Source organism: Rhamphochromis sp. 'chilingali' (assembly GCF_963969265.1).
Source record: "Rhamphochromis sp. 'chilingali' genome assembly, chromosome: 8".
Lineage (NCBI taxonomy): Eukaryota > Metazoa > Chordata > Actinopteri > Cichliformes > Cichlidae > Rhamphochromis > Rhamphochromis sp. 'chilingali'.
In genome coordinates, this window is record NC_137935.1 from 1,774,179 (window position 1) to 1,799,330 (window position 25,152).

Sequence of the window (25,152 nt, forward strand, 5' to 3'; positions counted from 1 at the left end):
TGCAGGCTTTAGATCTCACCCTGGTCAACACACCTGAATCACATGATTAGTTCATCATCAGGCCTCTGGAGAACTTCAGGACATGTTGAGGAGCTAATTTCGCCATTTAATTCAGCTGTGATGGATCAAGGACACATCTAAACCCTGCAGGGACACCGGCCCTCGTGGACTGGGACTGGGGACCCCCGACATAGATGTTTTACATTAAAAGTCTCCAAGCTGCTGCTTCACAATAAAAGCCTCTCATCTGTAGATGAGACAGTAGAGATCCCCAGGCTGCTTCAAAGTAAAACCCCTTTACCTACTTCCCCGCGAAGAACCATCGTGGCTCCACAATAAAAGCCTACCGTTTACAAAGAAAAAAAAACTCACGAAGTTCCTTCAAAGTAAAAGCACTAAAACGGCTTTACAGTAAAAGTCCATCAGTTTAATTTTGAGTTTACCTTTTCAAGTTCACTTGTTAAAATAAAAGCCCTTGCATTAGTTCTCCAACATCTTCAAAGTTAAAGCCCTCCCCATCTTCTTTATAATAAAAGCCCTACAGCTGTTTTACATTAAAATCCAAAAGATTACATTAAAAGCAGGAAGTCACACAAACACTTCACAATTAAAGTCTTGAAACACATTTGAGCAGTAAAAGCCTCCACAGTAAGAATCCTAAGCTTTGCAAGAAAATCACCAAATCGATTACAATAAGTCACAACGATGTTTCAAAGTAAAAGCTTAAAAGTCTATGGTTTGCTTCACAATGAAAGCTTCACACAAAATAAAAGTCTTGAAGCTGGGTCAGGGCACTACTGCTCCTTCACAATAAAAGTCTCTCAGTACACACAAAATAAAAGCACAAAGATGCTTGAAATTAAAAGCAAACAAGTCCTCCTATGACTTCACAATAAAAGCCCACCAACAGTTTCACAATAAAGGTCACAAAGCTCCTTCAAATTAAAAGACTTAAAGTGGCAATTAAAACTCAACAAAATTCCTTTACTTGCTTCACAATAAAAGTCCCCTAGTAACTTCACAGTAAAAGCCTCTGAGCATTTTTACAGTAAACTGTTTCAAAATAAGAGCTCAGAGACAAAATAAAATGCTAAAGCTGCTTCGTAGTAAAACTCTCACAGCTAACTGTGTGACCAGATTTAGAAATGAAACTCTCGGAGTCGCTTCAAACCGTGTGAATTGGTTTGTAATTAGATGCTTCACAATAAAAGTCATTTCTTTCAAAATAAAACCTGCCACCTGCTTAACCACGAGATGCTGTTGGATCCCAGAGGTCAGGCTGACGGTGTTTCCTCCTTGTTGCTGTGATGTCGGCTGATGGTCGTGTTTTTGTGTCTCTCCTTGTTAAAGTTGGATGAAGCCGCCTGCGAGGTCGTCGCCCGTAAAGTGGAAACCAGCCGCTGAGTGCCTGGATGAGCTTTTAGACCATCTCGGGAATAACTGAGAGCTTTTTAGTGGGAAACCACAAAAACACCTGAGTGTTTCCTGCCGCGGCTGCTTCAGAGATCCCAACGTGACATACACGAGCTTTATTTGTGGCCTAAAGTCTGAATCTGTGCGTTTTGTGTTTATGCAGCAGGACCGAAGTCATTCGAATACAAATCCTCGGACTTACAGGAGATTTGATGACAGATAAACGAGGCCCTTTATCACCATGAAGCAAGTCTGCTGAAGTTACAACTTCAAATAAAAATGAGCGATATCTGTGTTACTCTGACCTTTTCTCAATATTGTTTTAAACGATTCTTTCATTTTCTTTACACATTAAAATCACAAACTCACTAATCTCAAATATTTTGGGACAGACTAACGAACTAACGTGCTTATGGACTGAACAGCTGAACGTACAGAAATCCTGTTTTAAGCAGGCGCTGCTGAAACGTCTTTAGGCAGCTGTTGTTGTGAAATGTTGTTAGTTAAAAATAAAAGTGAATTGAACTGAAACAGTGGCCAGAGCATGAGGATTCATTTCAGATTAAAACACAGAGGCCGACTTTGTTGCTTATTGTGTTTCCAGGGTCTGTGTGCAGTGGATATCCTTAAATGGTCATGTCTGCACAGAAGCCTTACGCCCTTGAAACCTCCTTTATGTGAGGAGCAACCAATCAGAAGAAAGTTGCCCTGAAGGATGGGCTGTCCAAAGGGCCAGGATAAGATAAAGAAGGATTATTTTGTGACTCATGCAAAGCAGCTGAGAATGAGCAGAGCAGATTAACATGTACACAGACAAACAAGTTCATCGTCAGGAGTAAAAAACACAGACAGACACTGATGCTCTTATATGTTTTTTTATTTTTCAGTACTCTTTTTTCATCCTGCTGCGTATTTGCGATGATTTTCTTCTAATATATGATGCGTTTTTATATGGAGGTGCGTCCGAAAAGGTGCAAACATCAGCAAACACAAAGAAAGAGCAAGAGATTTTAGGTTCGACAAACACGTTGCAACTCGGTGACGTTCACCCTCCTCCTGGGCCTGCGTCGCTTCGTAATGACATATCATTTTGTGATACGACAGTGCCCCCTACAGGTTCAACATCTCACTGTTTTTGAGTAAAAAAACTGAGCGTCTCAGTTTTTATAAGCAGGAAACTTTAAAACTGCCATCGTTTAATTTCTAGAGAGCTCAGAGTCGAACCCTGAACGCTTTAAAACACAGACTTTTGTCTTTTCTACACTTTCTGCTTCTCATGAACCGGTTTACAAACTCATGCTGCCTTCAGGTGACGCAGATTACCATCGATGCGAGCCTTATCAACGATGGTTCAATGTTCCCGCTCTGATTTTGTGCTTGTGAAATAAAGGATTTGAAACCCTGCACTTATTTTTTGCTAACTTGAGAAGACTCGAGTTAAAGTATTTGAGAATGTCTCAGTAAAATGACAACAGGCAGCACGGAGACGAAAGAAACACTGTGGACGTTTAAAGCAGCGAACGAACGCACACATCTGGTTTTTCTTACACTTTAAGACATTCTCAAATATTTGATACGCAACTAAAATCTTTTCTTCGCAGGCGTTCGTGTGAGTTTGTGAAAGGTGACAAATGTCATCTGGCGTCACATGTAAATAAATCAAAACAACATTTTTATTTACTTTAACATATAAAAGTTAAATTATATGGTTAACAACAGTAGAAATTATTTTATCTATGAAAGTTATTACATTTATTACTAAGTTGTTGCTGATTTTTTTTCCCTCTATGTTGAATTTATTTCCTTTTTTTTCTGCTTTTGTTTCATTGCTGTCGTGTGCTAGCGTGCTATACGAGCTCAAATGTGAGCGCCATTTGTAGTTACTTCATGTTTGCATTTGAGATCATTTTTTTGATGCATATTCTGAAATAATGTATATTTTCATCATTTTAGTTTATTTTGAAAAGTCTCAACAGGATCTTGAGCTTTATTGTGAAAGATTTATGTGAAAAATAATCAAGTGGACGGTTTTTTGCTAACAAACCGACGCGTAAAACAGTCGCACGTCCGTCCGTAGTGTGGTTATTTTAAATATAAGACAAAGAGAGAACTATAAGAAGAAAGTAAGATGGCCACTACATCAACATTTAATTTCTATCTAGATTTTAGATTTATTTAGATAATAAACTGAGATTTATGACATATGTTTTGGTTATGTGACTGGCACTTTGCTTCCTCCGTACAAAAGGGCTCTCACATGATTTTTGAGGCGAACTTATCTCGTAACTTGAAGGCAGTTAGATTGAAACTGGTTCTGGGTCTCCTGCTGAGCCTGAAGCAGAGGATGTGGTAGAAAAGACACCCGGTACAACATTTCTGTCGAGTGGTTTGGTTGTGTTGACGCTTACAGAAACATTAAGAGGAGAGCGTTCGTGCCGAGCCGCTCGTGTTCCAGTCCTCGCGGTCCGACCCAGAACCCCAAACTGGAAGACATTCTCAGAGGCAGCGCAGCAGACTGTGACTGGTCCATTCATTTCCACCCTTCAGTCCATTTATCCATTTACAACCTCACCAACCACGCCCCGCTTGACCCCGCCTCCTTTTACCCTCCACTTCCACCGATCAGAGTGTTTTTAAGTGTCATCTCTGCAGCTTGGTGTCGGCCGACGGGAGGTGACGAGTTTCCCAAAAACAAACACATCAAAGTTCAAACTCTCGTTCATCTGCAGGCCGAGCTCCTCGTTTGGTGTCCAACTCCAGTCCTCCAGAGCTACCTGCAGCTTTTAGACGCATCCTTGTTCTGACACACCTGAATCAAATGAATGGTTCGTTATTAGGCCTTTGCCAAACTTGATGTCTGCTGAAGAGGGAATCGAACCTTTTGATTCAGCTGTGTTGGAGTAGGGATGCATCTAAAAGCTGCGGACAGCAGCTCTGGAGGACTACAGCTGGACACCCCTGGGTTAAGGGACTTTTATGTAACAAACGTGCAGAACGTCATCAGCAGTTGTTGTTTTAACTGTTTTAAAATGTGACCGTTCTTTAAACCTTTGCTCTGTTTTTATCCCTACGCTCTTTTCGCCAACAGACGTTACTCTCTTACTTGGCACATAAGGTGTTTTTAGTAACTTACTTAAATACGGCTACACTGACTTGCTGCTCCTTATGGTACAAACTGGCCCAGCCTAGTTCTAAAATGAGCAGCTGCTTATTCAGGTTCTGAGAGCTTCCTGTTAATCAGCAACAGAATCAGGATCAGAAGAACAGCCGGGACTGTTTTGGGGACTTGGTCCAATCTAGATGTGGAACCAGGGACAGTACAGTGGAGGGACATTTCAGCCTGAGCAGAGGTTTTCCATCTCTGATCTTTATGACTCAAAAATATCTTTACAAATGATTTTATGATGACAGAAGTTTCTCAGGATTGTTCTGAGCCAGCGTGACGACAGAGGCTGAACTTGTGGAACCACAGTATGAGCGGCAGAGACAGGATCGCAGCACGAATGGCACTAACGACTTTCCATACATGCTGCAGTCCTGGTGATTTTCTCCCGCTGAGAACGGTGAAGGCAGTGATAGAACGTGTGCAGGAGGAAGGACGCGTTTGATGGAGACTTGTTTCATTTTTTTCCCGGTTTTCTTTTTGGGAAACTCGGCTGGTAACATCGGAGAGAAGTAAAGGGTCTGAGTGAGAGAAGAAGGAAAGTCTTAGAGGTTGGAGAGGGCAGTGCAGCGACTCAGGCTGAACGTCTAAACTTTACTCTCTGGAAAGGAAAAGATCTCGCCGTCACAGAGCAGTGCAAGGAAGAAACGTACTCGGGGTGGACGCAATAAAGGGAGCTTTCAATCCTGAGCATCCACCCAGGGAGCTGCACGTCTGCTCTTCCTTAAACTCTTGACTTTTATTTTGAAAGATGACAGGAAATCTTTTCCTTTCAGCTGTGTGAAGTTCAGACGAGGTTGGAGTGAAACAGTTTTCAGGGCAGTGCTCTTTGTCTAAACAAAGCGGGGCAGTGTCAGAAACGCTCCAAAGCCCCCCATCGGCCGACACCTGAATGCATCACGGTGGAGGGAGTGAAAGTGGGAGCGTCGGGCGTTTTATCCAAACACATTCACATCCACGACATAAAAACCTGTTCTGGAATCTTTTGATTCACTAATCAATAACCGACCACTTCATCTTTTCCTTGAAGTTAAATTTAAAATTCAAATTTTCTTTTCTTGAACCGCTGCACACATCGTGCCAATTCAACATAAACAAATGGACCAATCAGAGCTCAGTGTGCCCGTCCTCATCAAAACCAAACACACAGTCGTGTTAATAACAGACAAAGTGAGCGCATGCTGTGGCGTTTTAACCCGTTAAATCCTGATCACGCAGAGCTCCAACACGCCTGCACGGGGCAGGTCGCGGTCGGCTCGTCGTTCAGCTTCAGTCCTGTTCAGACCGGATCAGAGTTACACAACTCGGCTGTTAGTGTCTCAATAAATCATTTAAACCTCCCCATGTCTGCGGGGGCGTCGCACAGAAAGTACATCATGCAATATTTCTTGTAACGCCGCAAAACCCAAAATCTTGTCATGTGATCAGAGCCTGAACGCAGCACAGAGAGACTGAGCTGCGATCAGTTTTTTATGACATTATTGGTGGACTTCACAGTCCTGCTGATCTCTTTTTAAAACCAGCAGCTTTCAGACCAACCTCGTGTCTGAAACTCCCCACAGTCAGAGTTACACCTCCACCTGTGCTCACGGCTCTTTGACCTTTCCTGCCCCGGGTTGTGTCTCACAGGCTGCAGGCCTCTAACAGTAACTCACACCAGCCGTGTTTTGGAGAGCAGACTGGTTATAAAGGATAGCTGTAGCTACCAGGACGTCACTCGCTGTAAAATACAAATAAAATTCCAGAATTTCAGTCGCCAAAACTGGAGCTCAGACTTCTTAGGCGGAGGAAATTATCTCTAACAGTGTTTTTTACCAGGCTGTATATTTCTACTGTAAAGCTGTTCATTTTAACATACCAGTCTATGGGGACTGGCTCACCGCTGAAAGTTGCTGCTTGATTTTGGGCTCCTGCCGTCCTTCATTTATTACTTTCTGTGCAATGGAAAAGAATTAGCACTATGCTAAGCTGCACATTTCTGGCATGTTTGCACAGTTCATGGTTACTACAGATCGGTTACTACTACAGTGGGTGTGCTCGCTATAATCTGACAGCACACTGACTGTATAGTTTATACCAAGAAGCACCCAGGGTTGTTTCTGCCCTACGTTTCCCCTGAAATGATTAATTGATTATGTTTTAGGATATTCAAAATCCCCCCATCGTCAACTATTTGTTCATGGAAAATATTTGGGAGTACACCATCTATACTACAGTCTGTTCCAACCGTAAACTGGGCTTGTATTTGACCTATAAACAGCTGCAGGTGCTTTTACAAGCCTCTTGGCAACCCACCTCCACCCCAGCTCTTCTGGGGTGTATCATATCTGATGTCTCAGATGCATAGTGACAAATATAAACTCCTCTGCGGATGTAACAGCCGTTAACACAGCCTGAGACGAAGCCTGCAGACAACACTCAGGGCTGAAAGGTCAAAGCCTTTCTCTGAGCCTCGCACAAACCTTTTAGAACTCGATCCTTCACGTTTGGATGCGTTTAAAGAAGTTTCGTCGGTTTTCGTCAACGTGAAGCGAAAGCAGGAACTCGATCTACAAACTGCTGAGTGATTTTAAAAAGCAGGAATGTGGAGTTCACGTGGACACCACCTGCAGCGACCACACAAACCGGCACGCTGTTCTGATCCTCTCAGGCGTACAGTCACCCGGTCGCCCGACTGACCTCCGTCACAGGAAGCGGTCCGATCGGCACAGAGCCGTCTTCTTTCCTTCAGTCGCCAGTGTCTGCAACAAAAACCCACAAAGGCTCCCACCCCGAAAACACAACGTAACGCACGTAAAGATGTGGCAGCTGAAGAAGACGAAACAGAAAAGGTCTTCCTTCCAACCGGACAGAACATCACGCAGAAGAAGAAGCGCGGCGTGTCAAAAGTGCGAAAGTCTTTGCATTCATTAAGAAATGAAAGGAAGTGAAGTTTCTACATGGCTTAAAGCTTCGGAGTTCTCAGCGCTCGCTCGACTCGCAAAAACATTTTGTCGTCGTTGTGACAGAAATGATGATGATGATTACAATGTGGCGATGAAGAGTAGGTGGGCTAGCCTCTCGGCGCCATTTCAGCAGGGCTCTTTGCATAAAATGTAAATCATCATCATCAACGTCTTGATTTTTTTTCCATTTCCAAACAGGCCCCTCCCCCTCGCCCTCCCCCATTTGATTTAAAATATTTCATAACGAGCACGAAGACCCCACCGCCCCCCCTCCCCTTTTTTTAAGCTTCTTTTTTTCTTTGTTTTCGCCGTCGTTGTTATGGCGGTTGTTGTCGTCGTCGTCGGTGTGGTTGTAGTTGTTGTTGCTGAACAGAGGGAGTGTTAAAATGGGAGTTCTCCTCCTCCTCCTCCACCTTCGCCTCGTCTTCCTCCTGCGGGTGGCGCTGCAGGCTACGACGCCTCTCGTTCTGTGGAGGACTCCGCTGCCCGCTGCTCCCTCTCCAGGCTCCTCGCCCGCTCCTCGCTGTTCATCGTCGGGCTCCTCGAGGACTTCAGCAGCTTCTCCTCGAGCTCGTGCAGCGACGGCTCCTTATACATGCAGACTACAGGGGGGAGGGCGGGGGGAGGACGGGGGAGAAAGACAGTGAGTCATTAAAGCATCACGCCACCACCAACTCTCGAATTTACACATAAAATAAACTGAAAGACATCCAGACGTAAATTCAGATGTCAGAGTTCAACCTGTGATGCTGCATTCAGTGACATAATCATAACTAACAGGTGTGCAGTTTGTGCCAGCGTGGACGAGGACACACCTGAACCTTTATGCAAAGTATAAAAACAAAGCTATTAAAACTAGCAGCTACTTCGAGGTCTATGTGCTGACGTTAAATAACAGAAAAGAAGAAGAACGAATCAGAAATGAGGAGGTAAAAGAAGACATCAGTGAGTTAACGAGGGGGGAGAAGGAAGAAGGGGAGAGGAGGAGGCTGAAGGACACAGAGGAAGAGGAGAAGATTGACAGAAGGACGAGAGGAAGGTGATAGTTGACAGATGTATAGTTGATGGATATTTTTAAATGAAGATGAGGGATGAGAGGGGAGGGGCAGAGCAGCTGAAAGCAGAGACGGAGCTTCGTGTTTCCAGTTAAACCTCCATCTGTGATATTAGAGCTTCACCTTGTCCTCACACTCTGAGTTCTGGCTGGACGACCTCGGCTCCTGGCTCACCTCTGAGCTCTCCACGCCTTCCTCAAACTCTCTCGTTTGCTCCCAGGATCTAAGAGCACAGCAGCTGAGCTACAACGGCTCCTACAAACCGACAGCACAACCTCCCAGTCTCACAGTCAGCTGCCGTTTTACTGGTTGTATCGTCAAACAGGACTAAAAATATCACATTAAAAGGCTTCGCTATTCTTTCAATTTATGTAATTCTGGTTCAAGTTCACCAGGAAATACGAGTCTCAGCTGCTTTACTGTTAAGAGGGTCAGTGTTTACGTAGGCTTTACTCGGCCAACGGTTCACCTGAAGTAGGTCAGAATGTGAGGCTGAGGATTTTGAGATATGACGTTCAGAAACACGTTTTCCTGCCTCTGTGTTTTAATATCAGGACGTTTCCAGCAGAATGTAGATGTCAGTGTTTCAGTGTTAAGCACCTACATTTACAAAATCACCTCTAAATGCAAAACCTCAAAGCCCATTTCACTTATTGAACTCATCTTCTACTACGATAAACTACAGACATGTGGAGAACCGTCGATTTCAAAGTACCAAAATCCCAAACTGGGAGAAAAAGCTGACTTTTCTACTTCTTCTCTCATGTTTGCGCTTAAAAAACATTTTGTTGTAAAAATACAGAGTGTGGAGTTTAGCTCAGAGCGGGAGGCGAGGTTACACTTCCCTCTAAACACAACTTGTGTGTCTTTCACTGACGCGGAGCAGAGGAAGCTGAAGATATCAGCTGCATGTGCACACAGAAGAACAATGTGAAATAGTTTTAACATTAGCTTATTAAAAGTTTTGAAATATGATGACTTGTTGGTTAAATGAAATGGAACTGTTGGACTGACGTCATCACAGACCTGCAAAATCAGTCATGAACTAAGGATAAATATTCACTCTGGGACAACAGAAAACAAGCGTGCCTTGAACTCCAGGACGGTTCCCCGAGGACCTCAACAATACTGCAGACCCACAAACCTTCTTTACAGATAAAGAAAATCGACGGTGGCGTTACTAATTCACACTTCGTCCTCGTGTTTTGTCTTTCTGTCTGACCCGTGAGACACGAAAGCATCGCCACCACCAACATCTGTGTCCACAGCTGGTCTCACCTTCGATGGGTCTGGGGACAAAGTGTGAGCACGGTTTGGTTTTCTTCACTCGGTTTCCCTTCATGATGATTCCTTCCTTATTGAGGCCCAGGAACCAAGCCCGGCCCGACTCGTGCTGCCGATACATGGTGGACGAGTAGATGACGTAGTAGTTTTCAAAGACCGACTCCTTGAACTTGCACTCTGGTGTGAACACATCCTGATACACAAACACACAGAAAACATTTCAAGTGTAATCAGCAGAGAGATCATTTTGTAGTTTTCCTTACACGACCGCCTGCTTCACATCTCTGTGCGTCCACATGTTTGATTGCACGACTCGACTGCTTTTATCTGAGTTTTATTTTGAAGTTTAAACTTGGGGCTTTTATTTTGAAATGAACAGCGTCGAGTGCTGACCAGCAGCCTTTTAGCGTCACGGTTCAGTTTGTGCTCAAAGCTTTTGTCATCATTTTACTTCCATATGAATCTGCCTGCCTGGTGTGACAGGACAGGAAACGGTCACTACATGCTGATACTTCACAGAAACACGGCAGGATGTGATAGGACACAACACGCGAAGCAGCCAATGAGCTGCGACCAATACGAAACACCTCGAAGGTGATCGATCACATTACACGCACACGATAGCGTCAGCAGCACTGCAGCGCAGCGTCACATGTAACAGGACATGAGAGTCTTACAAAAGCTGGGTCTTAATTCTCAGCCTGAGGTTCACACTGAACACAGGAACTGTTCACTGCTGCAGTCTTTAGAACATTTTAATTAAACAAAAGGAATCTGAACTGTAAGAACTTCAATAATCCATAAAACATAAATGGGAAAAGAAGCTCAGTGCAAAGCAGCTGAAGAATAAAACTCGACATTATTTTGAAAGCTTCAAAAAGCTTTTAAGTTGAAATATTAATGTAAGTCTTGTTCGTGCACTTTATCCTTCACGGATCAGGAAGCTGTGGTGGACACCAAACGTGACTGCTGGGCCGTTTAAAGTCCCAGTTTAGCACCTCCCTCCAGGTATAACAGGTGTGTGTGTGTGTGTGCACCCTCTGGATATAACAGGTGGTCAGGTGAGCCAATCAGAGCAGAACAACCCCCCCTAGCCTAGAGCCAGAGCCGGCGTTCAGTTACCTCAATTCTGTGATCACTTAATAAATAAAAAGCAGTTTTGGTCAGCAGGTGTGGACTGCAGGCTCCTGGAGAAGCTTAGAGGCTGTTTTTATTTGTAATCTGTTGCCGATTATGTTTATGTGTCGCTGTGCTTCCTCTCCCAGCCTTTTGCTGCCCTGCTCCGACCTTTGAGACGCGTTCCTGTCATAAACTTTGTATTGATGTAAAAACTTTGCTCACCGTGAGATGTCACAGATGCTAATTACAAATCTGTCTCTGAGTGTTTAAAATGATTCACGAGTGACTGAGAATCTGATAAGAATCACGCTGAAGTCACTACTACACTTAATAAAACCCAACACAAACACAGCAACAGATAAAGAGGAAAAAGGAGCCACGAGGAAGGAAAGACGGGACTTCAAATGGAGCGTGACGATGATGTCGAGGAGGAAGAGGAAACAGAATAAATGATGAAAAGCGTATTTTTTCCTCCCAGCACGCAGCCTGCATCTCATATCAAGACGTGATGGTTTCAGTAAACAGTGTCGAGACGCTCGGGCCTCCCAGCACAACTTTACTTGCAGCTGTCTCACCGCTCATGCTGTAATGCTCTTACATAACTGCAGAGCAAGAGGAGGAGCTGCTGTACTCTTCATCTGAAGCTACACCTGAGAGAACATGAGTTTATATTTTATGGAGCCGAACCAAATCCTCACTTTACCTCCTAAAAAAACAGGGCTGCCTCTTCCATCCTGGATTTATTCGGCATGTGGTTGAAGGGCTGAGAGATGGGATGAAGTCATGTGATCTCCCCGCTCTCGATGGGAAGCATTTACATTTCAAAGCATTGAGCAGTCAGGACCGACTGGTGAGATGGGATCAGGCCAATTTGTGATTAATTAATAATTAATTAATGATTAAGATTCATGAAGAGGACCATCGAGCTAACAAGTGCAGAAACATTTACTAACAGCTGCACTTCCATATATGGCATCAAACCACGAAGCAGCAAGGTTTCATCACATACCCGCCACGAAGGCGCGCTCGTGTTACACTGACTCAAACTACCACACAGTCAGCGTCCGCGGCTTCAAATCGCAGTGGCGGCGAGACATCTGTGATTGACAGGCAGCAGCAGCCAATAGGAGCGCTGCAGAACAGGTAGTTCATGGTCGCTCCTCAGAATTACATCTTCCCCACAGCGCCGACCAACAATCGCAGCTAACAGCTAGCTTCTTCGGGCGCGCTGCGAGCTCATATTTAGTTTTTGTGTCTAACACGCCTGAGAAAGCTTCCTCACATCGTCGCCGTTATCCTCCTCTTCCTCCACTACTCTGCCTCCATCCTGATGCTGCGCACAGAGAGGCGCATTTTAAAGTTTTATGCACGTGTTGTGAATTATGGATGTTAGATGGACTCGCTGAGCAGCAGTACAGCTGTAGATGTCCTCGGTCTGATCAGGGCTGTCCTCCTAACTACTTCCATTGTTCATCATCAATTAATTATTACACACGCTGTCTAAAAGTGGAACTTTTGTACCGTAATGTCACCGAGTTTGCATCTGAACACGAGCTGGAACAGAAAAAACAAACGCAGGATCTCTTTGCAGGGGAAGAACTGGATCGGTCAGATAATGAAATAAGATCTGAAATCAGATCTTGTGGGGATTAAAACTGAGAGAAGTGTTTTCACTTCAGTGAGAAACTTTATCTCAGTGTCACCCTTGAGCAAAGCAGTAACACCTGATTACCTCACAAACAGTAGTTGACTATCAGTGTTTTCAGCAACGAGACGTTTTAATAGTTAAAATGATTGTTGGGGACACGTCAGGAGCTCCTGGCTTTACCTGCTCCAAACCTTTAACGAAACAAGCTCAAGAAGGACATGAGGATGAGGCAGATGTTCTTACAGATGTGTAGAGGAATCCCTCGGCGTTCATGGCCACGTACAGCGCGGCCTTCACTCCCTGAATGGCCACGACCCTCAAACCTACTGGGATCAGGTTAAACAGAGCTGGAGGGCGAGAGACATAGACAGAGAGAGAGAGTTAGGTAGTGAGAGGCAGAAGTAGATTAATACAAAACGTCACAGAGAGCACAGAAGACGGACGGAGCTACCAGGAAGTCTGCCGCAGTTAGCGAGCTCTTATTGTGAAACCTCGAGTTGAGTCATTTGGCGTTTTGAAAGCAGATGTGACGATCGAGCGGCGGAGATGAACGAGGAACTAAGATACTGCACTAAACTCCCCTCTTAACGACCATGATTTCAAACGTTGATGACCTGGCTCTCTTCCTCTCCTTACTCCTGCAGGTTTCTTCCTGTTAAAAGGGAGCTTTTCCTTCCCACTGTCGCCAAAGTGCTTCCTCATAGGAGGTCATATGATTGTTGGGTTTTCCTCTGTATGTATTGTAGGGTTTACATTACAGTATGAAGCACCTTGAGGAGACTGTTGTGTAAATAAAACTCAATTCGAGACCTCCCAGAATATTTTTGTTCTATGAATATGTGCACGTATATATCAGACGGAGCAGAAACGTTTAACACTGCAGGATGATGTGAAAATGGTGATTGCTGGAATAATTCATCAATGGTGGGTTAGCCACGAGGCCCCAGCGTCTCAGCCAGGCGGAGGTTGAGACCCGGACTCTGGACCGCTGCAGCAGCTCCATTCTTTCCTTTTTCAGCTGTTACATGCTAGCATGCTAACAGAGGCCTGTAGAGTCTCCTGGGGGGAATTTGCTGGGACATCCACTCCTGAGATGATGTCTTGAGTGTTTTCCACGTGTGGATACCGTCCTCCGCTGTGGAATAACGGACTTGAGATTCTTTGGCGATGGCCTTATCCCTGCGTGACCGATGGACATCAACTGATGCTTCTTTAAGCTCGTTGCTGATGCCTTTCCTCCTCTGCATTGTGTTAACACACAAACCTGCAAACTACAGAAACGTCTGCTTCTATCTGTTCTCACATTTGCAGTAAAAAGTGTCAGAAATGAAAATGTCACGAAGAGTCGCACAGAGCAGGTTTAAATTAATAAACCAGCAGTGATTCCTCCATCTCTGCTTTAAATCTTCTGCACCTGTGTAAATCAGACCCACTCAGCATTAAAAAATCCCATTACACCTCCTCAAACTGTGAATTCTTGTGCTTTTAGTCGATCTGTAACGGTGGTTAAAACCCGGCTCAGCCTGCTGATGTGCTTCCAGCTGATAAAGCGAGAGAAAAAGACTGAATAAAAGCAGAGAGAGAGCGAGAGGGGGGGTGATAGAGGGACGCAGTGATGAGAGGTGATTTAATCCTCGGGGACAGAGAGCTGCAGTGTGGGTGAGGATGAGGAGTAGGAGGAGGTGGAGGAGGAAGAGGCCTGTGGCAATGGCTGTGGTTAATCCTCCTTTATTTAACTCAGAGATGATCAGAGAGAAAGCGAGAGGGGGAGAGAGGGGAATCCAAAACATCTCCTCCTCCTCTTCTTGTCCTGTTTTTGCTTCTTTTTTCCAAACCAAAAGGATTTACAGGAAGCAGCAGAGGCTGTAATCCTGAGCTCATCCAGCCGAGAAACAAAGACCTGCAGCGGGAACGTGACCGAGTATCGACGATCAGAAGCTGCCTTCAGACTGCTCCACCTCGGATCACTCTGTTACAGACGCCAGATGCAGCTTCAGCTCTGTTTTCTGACGCAACCCCAAACGGGATTTGTGGAATCGAACCAACGACCTTTTGCTTGCCAAGTGAATGTGTTAAACATGACAACGTTGTAGGGGAGGTGCCTTTAGTGAGGGGAGGGTGGAGTGTGAGAGCGACAGATGGATTGGGGCGGAGTGACATCCCTACACTCACCTGTGGGGAGTGACTGAAAGAGCTGCAGGTGTAAGCTGTGGAAATGCATTTCCTTTGAAGCGCACTTAGTGACGGGGCTCAGAGCAGATCTGCTGGTCCTCCACATCGAATAGGCAAGACCGACCGGGAGGAGGACCGGGCAGACCCAGGACTCACTGGAGAGATTATATCTCAGCTGGCTGGGATCAAATCCCCCCGGATGAGCTGGAGGAGCTGGCTGGGGCAAAGGGGGTCCGGACTTCTCTGGTTAGACTTCATGACCCAAACCCAGGGAAGCAGCAGAAGATTGTTGGATTATGTTTATGTTCTGATTTAATGAGCTGTTGTGTTTGAGATCCTTCTTCTGTGTAATGTTTCACCTTTCTGAGCTGTTCTCTTGTTTGACATCGGATGATCCACGGTGCTTTTACACTTTGGCTGTGGCTCTTTCCATAAAAGTTGGAGGTAGCGACCACGACATCACACAGTAGTGAGTGTGAAACAACATGCTCACTGAACCCTTCATAAAACCGACTCCTAACACCAAACTTTAGAAAATGACCTCATCTTTTTATTTAGCTTGACCCAAAACGAGCCCATAAACCCTCAGGATCGCCCCCTGGAGGCCATTAAAAAGAGTACAGGTGTGAGGCATTTTCTCTTCACTCTTCAGACAGAGAAGCCACGCCCATTTTTTATGTAGCGTGCGGTCTAGACCAGGGCTGCCCAATCCCAGTCCTCGAGAGCTACTATCCTGCAGCTTTTAGATGCATCCCTACTCCAACACAGCTGAATCAAATGGTTTGATTACCTCTTCAGCATGCCATCGTGTTTGGCAAAGGCCTGATAACAAGCCATTCATTTGATTCGGGTGTGTTGGAACAAGGATGCATCTAAAAGCTGCAGGACGGTAGCTCTCGAGGACCGGGATTGGGCACCCCTGGTCTAGACAAATACAGTTTTAATGTGGGACTCACTGTAGTCGCTGTTCTCGTCCTTGGTGCCGCTGATGGCTCCTTCGGGCTGCATCTGCAGGAAGAAGCCCTGCTCGCTGAAGAGGCGCGTCACGATGCCCTTCAGCTGCGGCTCTGAAACACAAAGACCGATGTGAGGTTCAGCACACACACACACGCACACTGTACCTGACAGCAGGTTGTCAGGTAGCATTGCTGAGTTTATCTCACTCATGTAAGCGTTTCTTCTTCTTCTCTACTTTCACATTTGAGAAGAAGAAGAAGAAGAAGAAGAAACAAGCGTACATCCCAACATTTCCCGTCCAGCGTTCCTCACACAGACTCGACCGCAGAGAACTGTCACACCTGTGCAGTCAGCTTGCAAATCACGCTAGCTAGCATTAGCTGATAAATCCGCAGTTCACCCTTTGCTTGCATAAGACATATAACACTAACAGTGTGTCAGCCACTAGTTTAAGAACATGTTTAAACATGACCATCGGAAACCCTCCAATCTGTGTGGAGAGAGTCAGGAAGTTCCTGAAGCCCCAAATCAGTGACCTTTGCCCTCAGAGTTAGCAGATGGCTGCTGATGGGTTTCCAGCCTGGGCCACGTGAAGCTTAAGGGCACACAAACACACATGGTTCAAACCCCAGGGTGTCACATGTGCCCCAGAGACAAACCCTGAGGCCACGGCTCAGCACGCGAGTCCCTCCTGCTTGACTTTAACACCGAGCTGAAGGTCTGAGGACGTAAACACGGTAGAAGCTGAGCAGACGAAGTGATGCTCCAGATGACAATGTGGGCCAGAAGGACTCATCTCTGGCAGAAATAGACCAAAAAGACAGCGAGGCTAATGTGGAGCAGGCCGCTGTGCTACTTAACATCTGAAAGGACTGAAGACACACATACGTGTCCGGAAACGACAACAAGGTAAATCTTCACCTTTTAACAGAGCAGACGTGAGTGTGAGTGTGGAGGAGCTGACACACAGCAGGACCAACCGGCCCTGCAAAACACAACGACCTAAACAAAGACCTTTATTGGCTGCTGCTCATTAAAGTCGTTTGGTTTTACTCTGATTACCCGTCAAACAGCTCACATGTATAAATCTACACTTCCTACATTTCATGCAGTCACAGTATTACAGGCCTTGTTTCACAGAGAGGAAGTGGATGCAAACAGCTTCCTGCTTTAAACGGATGATTTTCACATTGTTTGACGACAGCATCACTGACCCACTGCGTTGTGTGTCCTTATTATCCAATTCATCCTCACTCCCAGCCGGTCGCAGCTGATGGCCCCGCTCCTCCTTGAGCCTGGCTCTGCTGGAGGTTTCTTCCTGTTAAAAGTGGGTTTTTCTTTCCCACTATCGCCTTGCTCAAGTGCTCGCTCACAGGTTTACTTTCTGGTAAAAGCAATCTTTGTTATGAATTCAGAGAATAATAATAGCCTCCAACATGATCACTTTAAAGGATTTAAGGTGTCAAACAGAAATTAATATTAACTAAATACCAATAAGGACCTAAAGTTTATATTCAAGGAGCTAACTTATTTATTTCTGGTCATTTTTACGTTCATAAATACATTCAGTTGTTTTCCCACATATTTATGTCATCAGTGCATTTTAAAGGAAGGCCATAGAAGTCAGCTGGTTTACTTTAGAGGGCAGTGGCGTACCTCACGCTGTGTTTTGATGTTCAGAATCCAAAGTCAGCGTGCTGACGATTCAAACACCGACAGTCACGAAACATCTGCAAGGTGTAATCTCTAATTATAAGCACGGATCCAGGAGCTATATCTGTGAGTGTGTGTCACGCTGTGTGAAGACAAGCTGTGAGTTTTAACATCTGTGAGGCCGCGGGCGACAAAACACCTCGTCACACGCTGCTCCCCGAGCTCAGGCGTGATCAGACTGACAGCGCCTTTAAAACCCAACCTCGTCTTCCCGAGTCGCAGCGAAGCGATAAACGCTGAACTAAGAACGCCGTCTGCTGCTGTGGGAGCTTTCTACACGAAGGAACCGTGACATCGATGAAAGAAAACCACCTGCTCATCTCTTACATATATTTATCGATGACCCGAGATGGTACGAAAGCCAACGTTTTCTAAATGTGCATTCCTTTTAAAGGCCACCAGGGGGCGACACCTGAAAGAAAAGACGAGGAAATAGCTCATGGACCTCATTACTGGTTTCCACACACCAACACAGTGATGGTGTAAATCAGGAGTGTCAAACATGAGGCTCGTGGGCCAGAATCTGCCCGACGATGACTCCAATCCGGCCCACTTTAAGTTTTGCAGTTTTCTCTCCACGCCACACCAAACTACAGGATATGCTCTGTGAATTAATGAAAACTTTACATTGTAAATGCATAATTACAGGACAGTCTGAGCGATGAGCTACCAGAACCTTCTCTGCAACTTTCCTACCTGTTTCAAGCCCACTACACATCACAGTTTTCCTTTTAGGACATTGCAGACTGAGAGGGCGAGCGGCTTGATTCTGGCCCTCAGGCCGCACTTTGCCCCTGTGTGTGGTCGATTCTGCACAAAAAGGTGGCGAAAAAGCCGAAGGAAAACCTGGAAGTGCTGCTGAAGGATACTGGAGGCACGCGGTCGTGTTTTGATTTGAACTTGAGCAAAGTTGGGGGTGAAATCTTTAGGGCTTCAAAAAGGCTTCATGCAGTAACAGATCTCATTAGCAGAGGACTCACTGAGGGCGAAACATCAAAGCAGGGCAAAGTGCTGACGTTGAGCTGAACGCCGACTTCACCAGCTGCAGAACAACTCATGAATAACTCGGCCTTTTCCTACCAGCTCCTTACTGGAGAACTTGAAGTCTGCAGACTCTGAAGGAGCTGATCAAGCACAAGTGCTGCGTAATAGTTTTAAGCTTTAAGAAGCTGTTTGTTGTATTGCCAAGAAAACAGGAGGCGGAGGCGACGGCGGGGAGTCGGCTAATGAGAGATGAGAGCTGCAGCTAGCTCATAAATGTGTAAACGCAGACATCTGTCCAGTTCTCTGACGCTCTGCTGCTGCTCTCCGAGAAGCTTTCTCTGGAGGGAACGCCGCTCGAGTTCAGGTCGACTTTTATCTCGTTATTCTGCAGGAGGACTAAAAAACATAAAGGTTTGCAGTTACTTCAAGAAAAGAAAAATGCCGTCTGGAATCACACCGTGGGGATCTGATGATGCAACGCTCATTACAAATGAAACAGAGAACATGGAAGAACCCACAGCAAACAGGGAGGTGAGTTTTCTTTATGCAATCCAGTATCATGATGAACCCACAGAACATACAACACCATGGAAACCTCAAATTAAAGCTGAGCTTCAACTTTCTGAGCTTTAAAAGGCTGAAACCGTCCTCGTCAAGGCAACCAATGAACTTCTTCAGTGTTGACGGACCCTCAACAGACACAGGTAAGGAAAGCCCTGAATCTGAATTTATCAAAGTGAACATAAGGATAAGCTTTATTTGTCAGTTGCAGTTGCTTGCAGCTGAAATGACAGACCTACAGACAATATACAAACTTACACTGGGGAGACAGGTCAGGCTAGAAAAAGGGATAGACAGTGAAATATGTAACATATGGGGGCAAAGTCAGGAGAAAAAAAAAAGGGTTTCTGCCCATGATGACTTCCAACAAGTGAGTCATCATAAGGAGAAAGCACAGAAAACTCCATAGCACACAAAGAAGCACAGATATCATCACACTCTACGCCATGAAACACAGACAAGCAGCATACGGGCGGGGGTACGCCGATGTACACAGTGGTCGCGGACGCTGCAATTCCTCGCGCCTCCAGCTGAGCCACTGTCTCCATCGGGGGAGGGGGGGTAAGCACGGTTACCTGATCAGAACTGATTGATGTTCTGATCAGGTAACTGTGCAGCAACCAAGGTGTCTGTTTAGTGGTCGAGTGGGAGGAGCCAGACGTCTGAAAGCGACGTTAATAACTAGGGGGGAGGGGCTTCAAAATAACTGCCCGGATTTGTTCAAGTTGCCAAGTTGGGAGGTTTCCTTCCTCAAAGATTCCTGCGTCATTGACAGGAAATGTTCTTATATGGCGATCTCAGGTGCACAGAAGGCCTGCTCACCTGCTGTTAAAACCAGCCAGTCAGAGGAAAGCTGAGTTAAAGCTGCAGGTTGTTCACATTAAATTGGACCTGTGTTATTTCCTGTCATATATCTGCTACTTTACGAGCGACAGCCAATCAGAAAGACAAAGGATGCCCTGTGTAAGATAAAGAAGGATTATTTTGAATGGTGACTCGTGCTAAGCTGCTCTGATCAGCGTGGTCATGAACCTGTGTGAGAGCAGTGTTCCCGTCCCGCCGTAACACGGCAAACCTTTGCTCTCCGAATCGTTCCACCCACCTGGTTTCCGGCGTACTGGTCTTTTCTTTCCGCTGCAGAAGCGAACTTTGCTAAAGACGCTGAAGATGTGTCGCTCACACAGAGACCTCGGGTCTTTACTGGGACTTGAGCGTCGCTTGTTAGTGGCGACTTTGTCGCTGTTGGACTCGCGGGCCTGGCGCTTCTGTCTGATCAGGGAGCTGGCGATAGCCGCCGCCATATCTCTGAGAGGAGGACGAAGCCACAGAGGAACAAAATATCTGCTCCTGCTGTCCGAGTCTGAGGCTGACGACCCTTCAGTCCGAAACAGGTGACATGTCGCCTGACGGGCCTCGGAGGGACCGAGCCAAGATGAAAAATCTTCTCCCTTATGGCAGATCGTTGATTAAGAACCAAAACGTTAGAGATCCACTGTGTGGAACAGCTGATGCACAACGGTCACACGTACAGGCTTCAAAAGAAAAACACCAGAAGGATCCTGAAAATCCACAAAAGTGAAGAACCCGGAAGTCGTTTCACGTTCGTGCGATTCACCGCACAAAACCTGTGTGCACTCCGATGTTAGGAAACAGATATTCCTCTTAAACAGTTTAAATAGTTGATTTATGAGTATATGTTTACATGTTGAGGCTTCCTTTCTGACGACTAATCCAAAGAACGGTGATGAAGTCCCCGCACTCTTCAGCTGAGGGTTTGGAAATAGATCACAAATCCTGATGGAGCTCTGAAAGACGGAAACTTTAAATATCCAGAGAAGAACAGAATACCTGTTCCCTAAATAACCCTACAGGTTCCCACACAAGTTAAGACGCAGCACTGGCCTGGAGACAATTATTAAAGGAATAAAGAAAAACTCTGAATGAACATTTGATGAGTGATTACGCCTCGATCGAGGAGCTCATCGTGTCTGCTGGGTAATTTATCACTTTAGGTCGCCTCCATCTTTCAGACGCTCCGATGGAAGCGCACATGGCAGCAGGGATTTTCTCGATTTACGCGCCACAAACAGAAGAATCAAAGAGCTTCACCGTGACGTTTCTTCACATCTCTGTGGAGCGAGAGGAAAGCATCTTCATCCACCCGCCTACATCAGCTCGTCAACAACTTCCCGACATGCAGAAAAAGAGGAACAAACCCGAGAAGTTCAGAATTATCCCAGAGAAGAGCCGATAAAGCCGCCGATTCCACGCGCATGCACTCCGCTCTGCTCTATTTTACTCTACTCTGTTCTCCTGCCTCATCCTCTCCTCCTCCTCCTCCTCTTCCTCGCAGGCTGAGAGCTGCTGAATGTGAAGAGAGAGGAGCGAGGAGAAAAGAGAGCAGCCGTCAGCGAGAGATCGAGGAGAGAGAGAGAGATGGAGAGAGGAGAGGTGGAGGTGTGGAAGAAGCTCCTAAAAATATTCCGCCTGATGTTTCATGTTGCTCCCACATCAGACCACTCCATCTTCACTGCAGCATCCCGACGCACACGAGCGCGTTACACGCCGCAGGACGACTGGTTACTACAGAACAACATCAGCATCGAGGCGCCCCGCTGTCGGAGTCGTGCATGTTAGAGAAAAAAATCCTTTCGTTTCACTTTAATCTTCAAACCAGATCATCACAAATTACAGCCAACCGCTGGCTTCTGCACTGTGCGCAAACATTTTGTTTGTTTGGACCCAAAAGTGACCAGATCTGGACACGTGCGTGGTTAGAAGACCTCATTTAGGCTCTGATCAATTTTAAAATGAGGATTTTCTGCTTTTGTTTTGAAAATATATCTACAGGAAAGGCAAAAGCAGCTGGCGATAAAAAACCTCGGAATCCTGCAAACAACACGGCGCTGTCTGATACCACAATCTTTTGCAGCACAATCCGCGCACAAACATGTTCTGGAGAGCATCAGCATGAAAACAACTTCAAAAGCTACATTTTCACTGACCTAATTGAAAAATAAAACAACTGAATTTTAGGATTTTGGGGTTGTTTTTGTAGCAGGACACAGTTTGAGAAAATTCAAAAACTATAATTATTACAGAATTATTAGCAACAAGCACACTTCTCTAGAAAATTGCCACATAGTCCTCATCATTTTGAACATTAATAAAAAATTCCTCTCTGCATGTGACCCATTCACTCAGCAAAGCAGTGGGCAGCCACCAATCTAGCGCCCAGGGAGCAGTGTGTGGGGACAATACCTCGCTCAGGGGTACCTCAGGGTAGCCGTTCAATGGATTCGAACCCCCGACCTTCCGATCATATCCGACCAATCTACCTACTGAGCTATCCCTGCCTCTACGAAGCAGCTTAGTGTCACTTTGAGAAGGAAAGTCTGTTGCAAGAGGCGGCTCTCCCACAGGGCTGCTCCATTATGGCAAAAATCCACACTTAAGGAAACTGAGGCATACTGAGTGTCTTGATGCTCAATCATCCAGGTAAGGAGATCCCAAAAGGTTGAGTCTGTTCATCTGGAGGTTTCAGTGGTGTTTCATCATCATCAGGTGACGTCTGCAGTCTCAGCGGACTGCAGGTTTCAACCTTATAAACAGGACATTTGGACAATGACTGAAACCAGCCAATGGGCTGGGAGGTCACTTTCTTTATCATTAATATGCAAATTGACATCAATGGTCATGAGTCCCATTCACAGAGAGTTGGGGAATGGCTGCAATCACAGCATGTAAGATGGGGACAGATGGACCCTTAGGCCCCCTCCTCGATTCAGAGATGGTCTTTCCCTTTTCACGTAAATGGCCTCCTTGACTCCGCCCTCAAACCAGCGTTCCTCCCTGTCGAGGATGTTACATCCTCATCATTGAAAGAGTGTCCACTGGCCTGTAGGTGTAAATAGACTGCAGAGTAGCTCTTCTGTGTTGGTCCACCCACATTGAGTTTGTTTGGTTGTGTATCGAGGAGGTTGGGGTGGATGGATGGGTGCAGGAAACAGAAATGTTCAGACAAATCCTGATCTTTTCCTCATCTGATCATATTCCTGATGAAACCAGATATTTACATTTATATTACTACATAGCAGACGGCTTATTTAACAGTGATTTGTGGCCCATCTCTTGCTGCTGTGGGTTTTATTGTGGAGCAGAAGCCCTGAGGAGATTCTGATTTATTCATGGAGGGAGCAGATAAACGCGGTGCAGTAAAAGTCTTCACTTTTTCCATGAAGCATGTAGTTTAAAACAACGGAAACAAGGTGCATGTTAAATTGTCGAGCTCTGCAACCTCTCAGTTTCTGCTCTGAAGCGTCTCTGCTGTTCCGCGCTCACACTTCCTGTCAGAGGCTGTGAAGTCAACTGCAGGGTTACATAAAGGCATCTTTATTCCCGCTGCATCTCTACAGCGGCAGCACACACGGCTCACGAACACGTCGCCGGGGCTGAATAACCGTGAGATCTGCTCCAAGTCAGGGAACGCTCTCTGAGCCCGCAGGCAACGACGTGATCTGACACTCAGCCCACTGTCCTGTCGTTCTGCGCTCAGAGCAGAAATGATTCACTCATCGCTTCACATCTGATCACGCTGTGAATGCTGGAAAGCTGCAGCCTCAGGTGGGGAGACAAACCCAGAGAAAACTGATCCCAGCTCTGTGCACACGGCTGAGTCTGAGCTTCATTATGAAAGAGATAAATCTACAACAAGTATTTCAAATATGGATTAAAATACAGCTTTTTTCTAGATTCGTTAAATGATTCTTTGGCATAAGATTTCCACTGAAGCCTCTTTATTTCAGACCTCTTACTACTAATGCTTCTACAACTGTTTGTTAATACAATTAACCTCTCAGCAGTCGTGCTATTGGTCAGATAATGTCATTAAAACGGCTCCAACAGCACAAACACAGTCCAGAGGTGCAGTTCAGGTGCTAGCAGACCGCTAGCAGCTACAGCCGCCTGTGTCACCAATGGATCTATTAATGCAAACTTTAAACCTTAATACAATTTAAACAGGTGAGTTATTAATAAATTGTCCTACGAAGGAAGAAATGATTTATAGAGACCAAAATAGTTTTTCTGTCAGGCTGTAAACGCGCTTATTTCTGCTGTTGGACATTTCATCGTGGGAGTCTTTTTGGACTGACTCTGGAGCCCCCTGTGGACATTAGAGGGACTGCACCTGTGTGTTGGCTTCATTTGCTGTCATATTTCTGGCATCCAGTAGCTGTTAATAGCTGCATGTTTGTGTTTTAATTACCGTGTTTATATTCTTTCCTTGTTGTTTCTGCATTGATGTGTAAATGGAAAATAATACAGATCCATATTTTTATTCTGGTACTCCAAGGCATAGCTTTACATTACATTACAGTTTCTTTAAGCCCTCCCGATAAGTGAGCTTTCATCTGATTGACCAGCTCTGTAAGCCTACCGAGGGGCATGTATAGGCCCAGTGTTACCAGTAATCAGTCCAAACCGAGAACTCAGAGCATCTGTGGTGACCACAAGATCTTATTATTATGGGGGTGGGCACTTATGCTAAAACACTGGTAACCTTTGCTTCCTTTGTGACTGACCTAATATTACGGCGTACTGAGCTGCTGCAGCTATTCTCCTGTTAAATCTGCTGATTAAAGCAAATTTTGGGGGTTTTAGGATCTGGTTCTGATCCAGATCATCTCATTTTTCTTTCTGAAGAGTGAAATCCTGCAGAGAAGTGTGAAACACTTTCAGCAAACAGGTCATTTCAGCGCCGTTAAAGACGAAGGCTCCACCTCTCTTTGGTTTGTCTCTGGACCTGAGGCTGAGGCGTCCAGCAGGATCCATGGCTCACGCACCGAAGTGAAACTGAATGGGATTAACTTCGTCACTAACCGGGTGCGCACGTGTCAGTGAACGCACCATCATGCTGAATGTAGGCCTACACTCTCGCAGAAAAAAAAACAGGTCAGCGTCTTTAATTACTGTCGTGTATTTGCGTCCTCGTACCTGCTCAGTGGGACTGAGGGAGGAGAAACGTCTCCGTCGCTCACTCTGATTATCAGATCCTGACGCTGCCAGTTACCCTGCCCAGATCAGGTCAACAATGTCTGACTCACTCGACGTTAAAAGAATCGTGTAGTTATTAACTTA

General features: G+C 45.6%; 1 protein-coding gene across 4 annotated transcripts in view; it reads right to left on the reverse strand.

Annotated features, from left to right (window-relative positions):
- Positions 1–2,247: 2,247 nt before the first annotated feature.
- Positions 2,248–25,152, reverse strand: part of LOC308400636 (fibroblast growth factor 12-like) — a gene marked incomplete at its 5' end in the record, with an annotated part of 52,983 nt that continues 30,078 nt past the window's right edge. For 2 of the 4 annotated variants that reach the window (XM_080888466.1, XM_080888464.1), the window contains 4 exons: positions 2,248–8,123; positions 9,855–10,053; positions 12,871–12,974; positions 15,756–15,866. In XM_080888466.1, the coding sequence (XP_080744592.1) occupies positions 7,972–8,123; positions 9,855–10,053; positions 12,871–12,974; positions 15,756–15,866 (566 nt within the window). In that variant the 3' untranslated portion in view covers positions 2,248–7,971. Of the gene's footprint in view, positions 8,124–9,854; positions 10,054–12,870; positions 12,975–15,755; positions 15,867–16,970; positions 17,059–20,116; positions 20,316–25,152 lie in introns of those variants that run through there. The other 2 variants (XM_080888467.1, XM_080888465.1) reach the window with 2 other exon arrangements.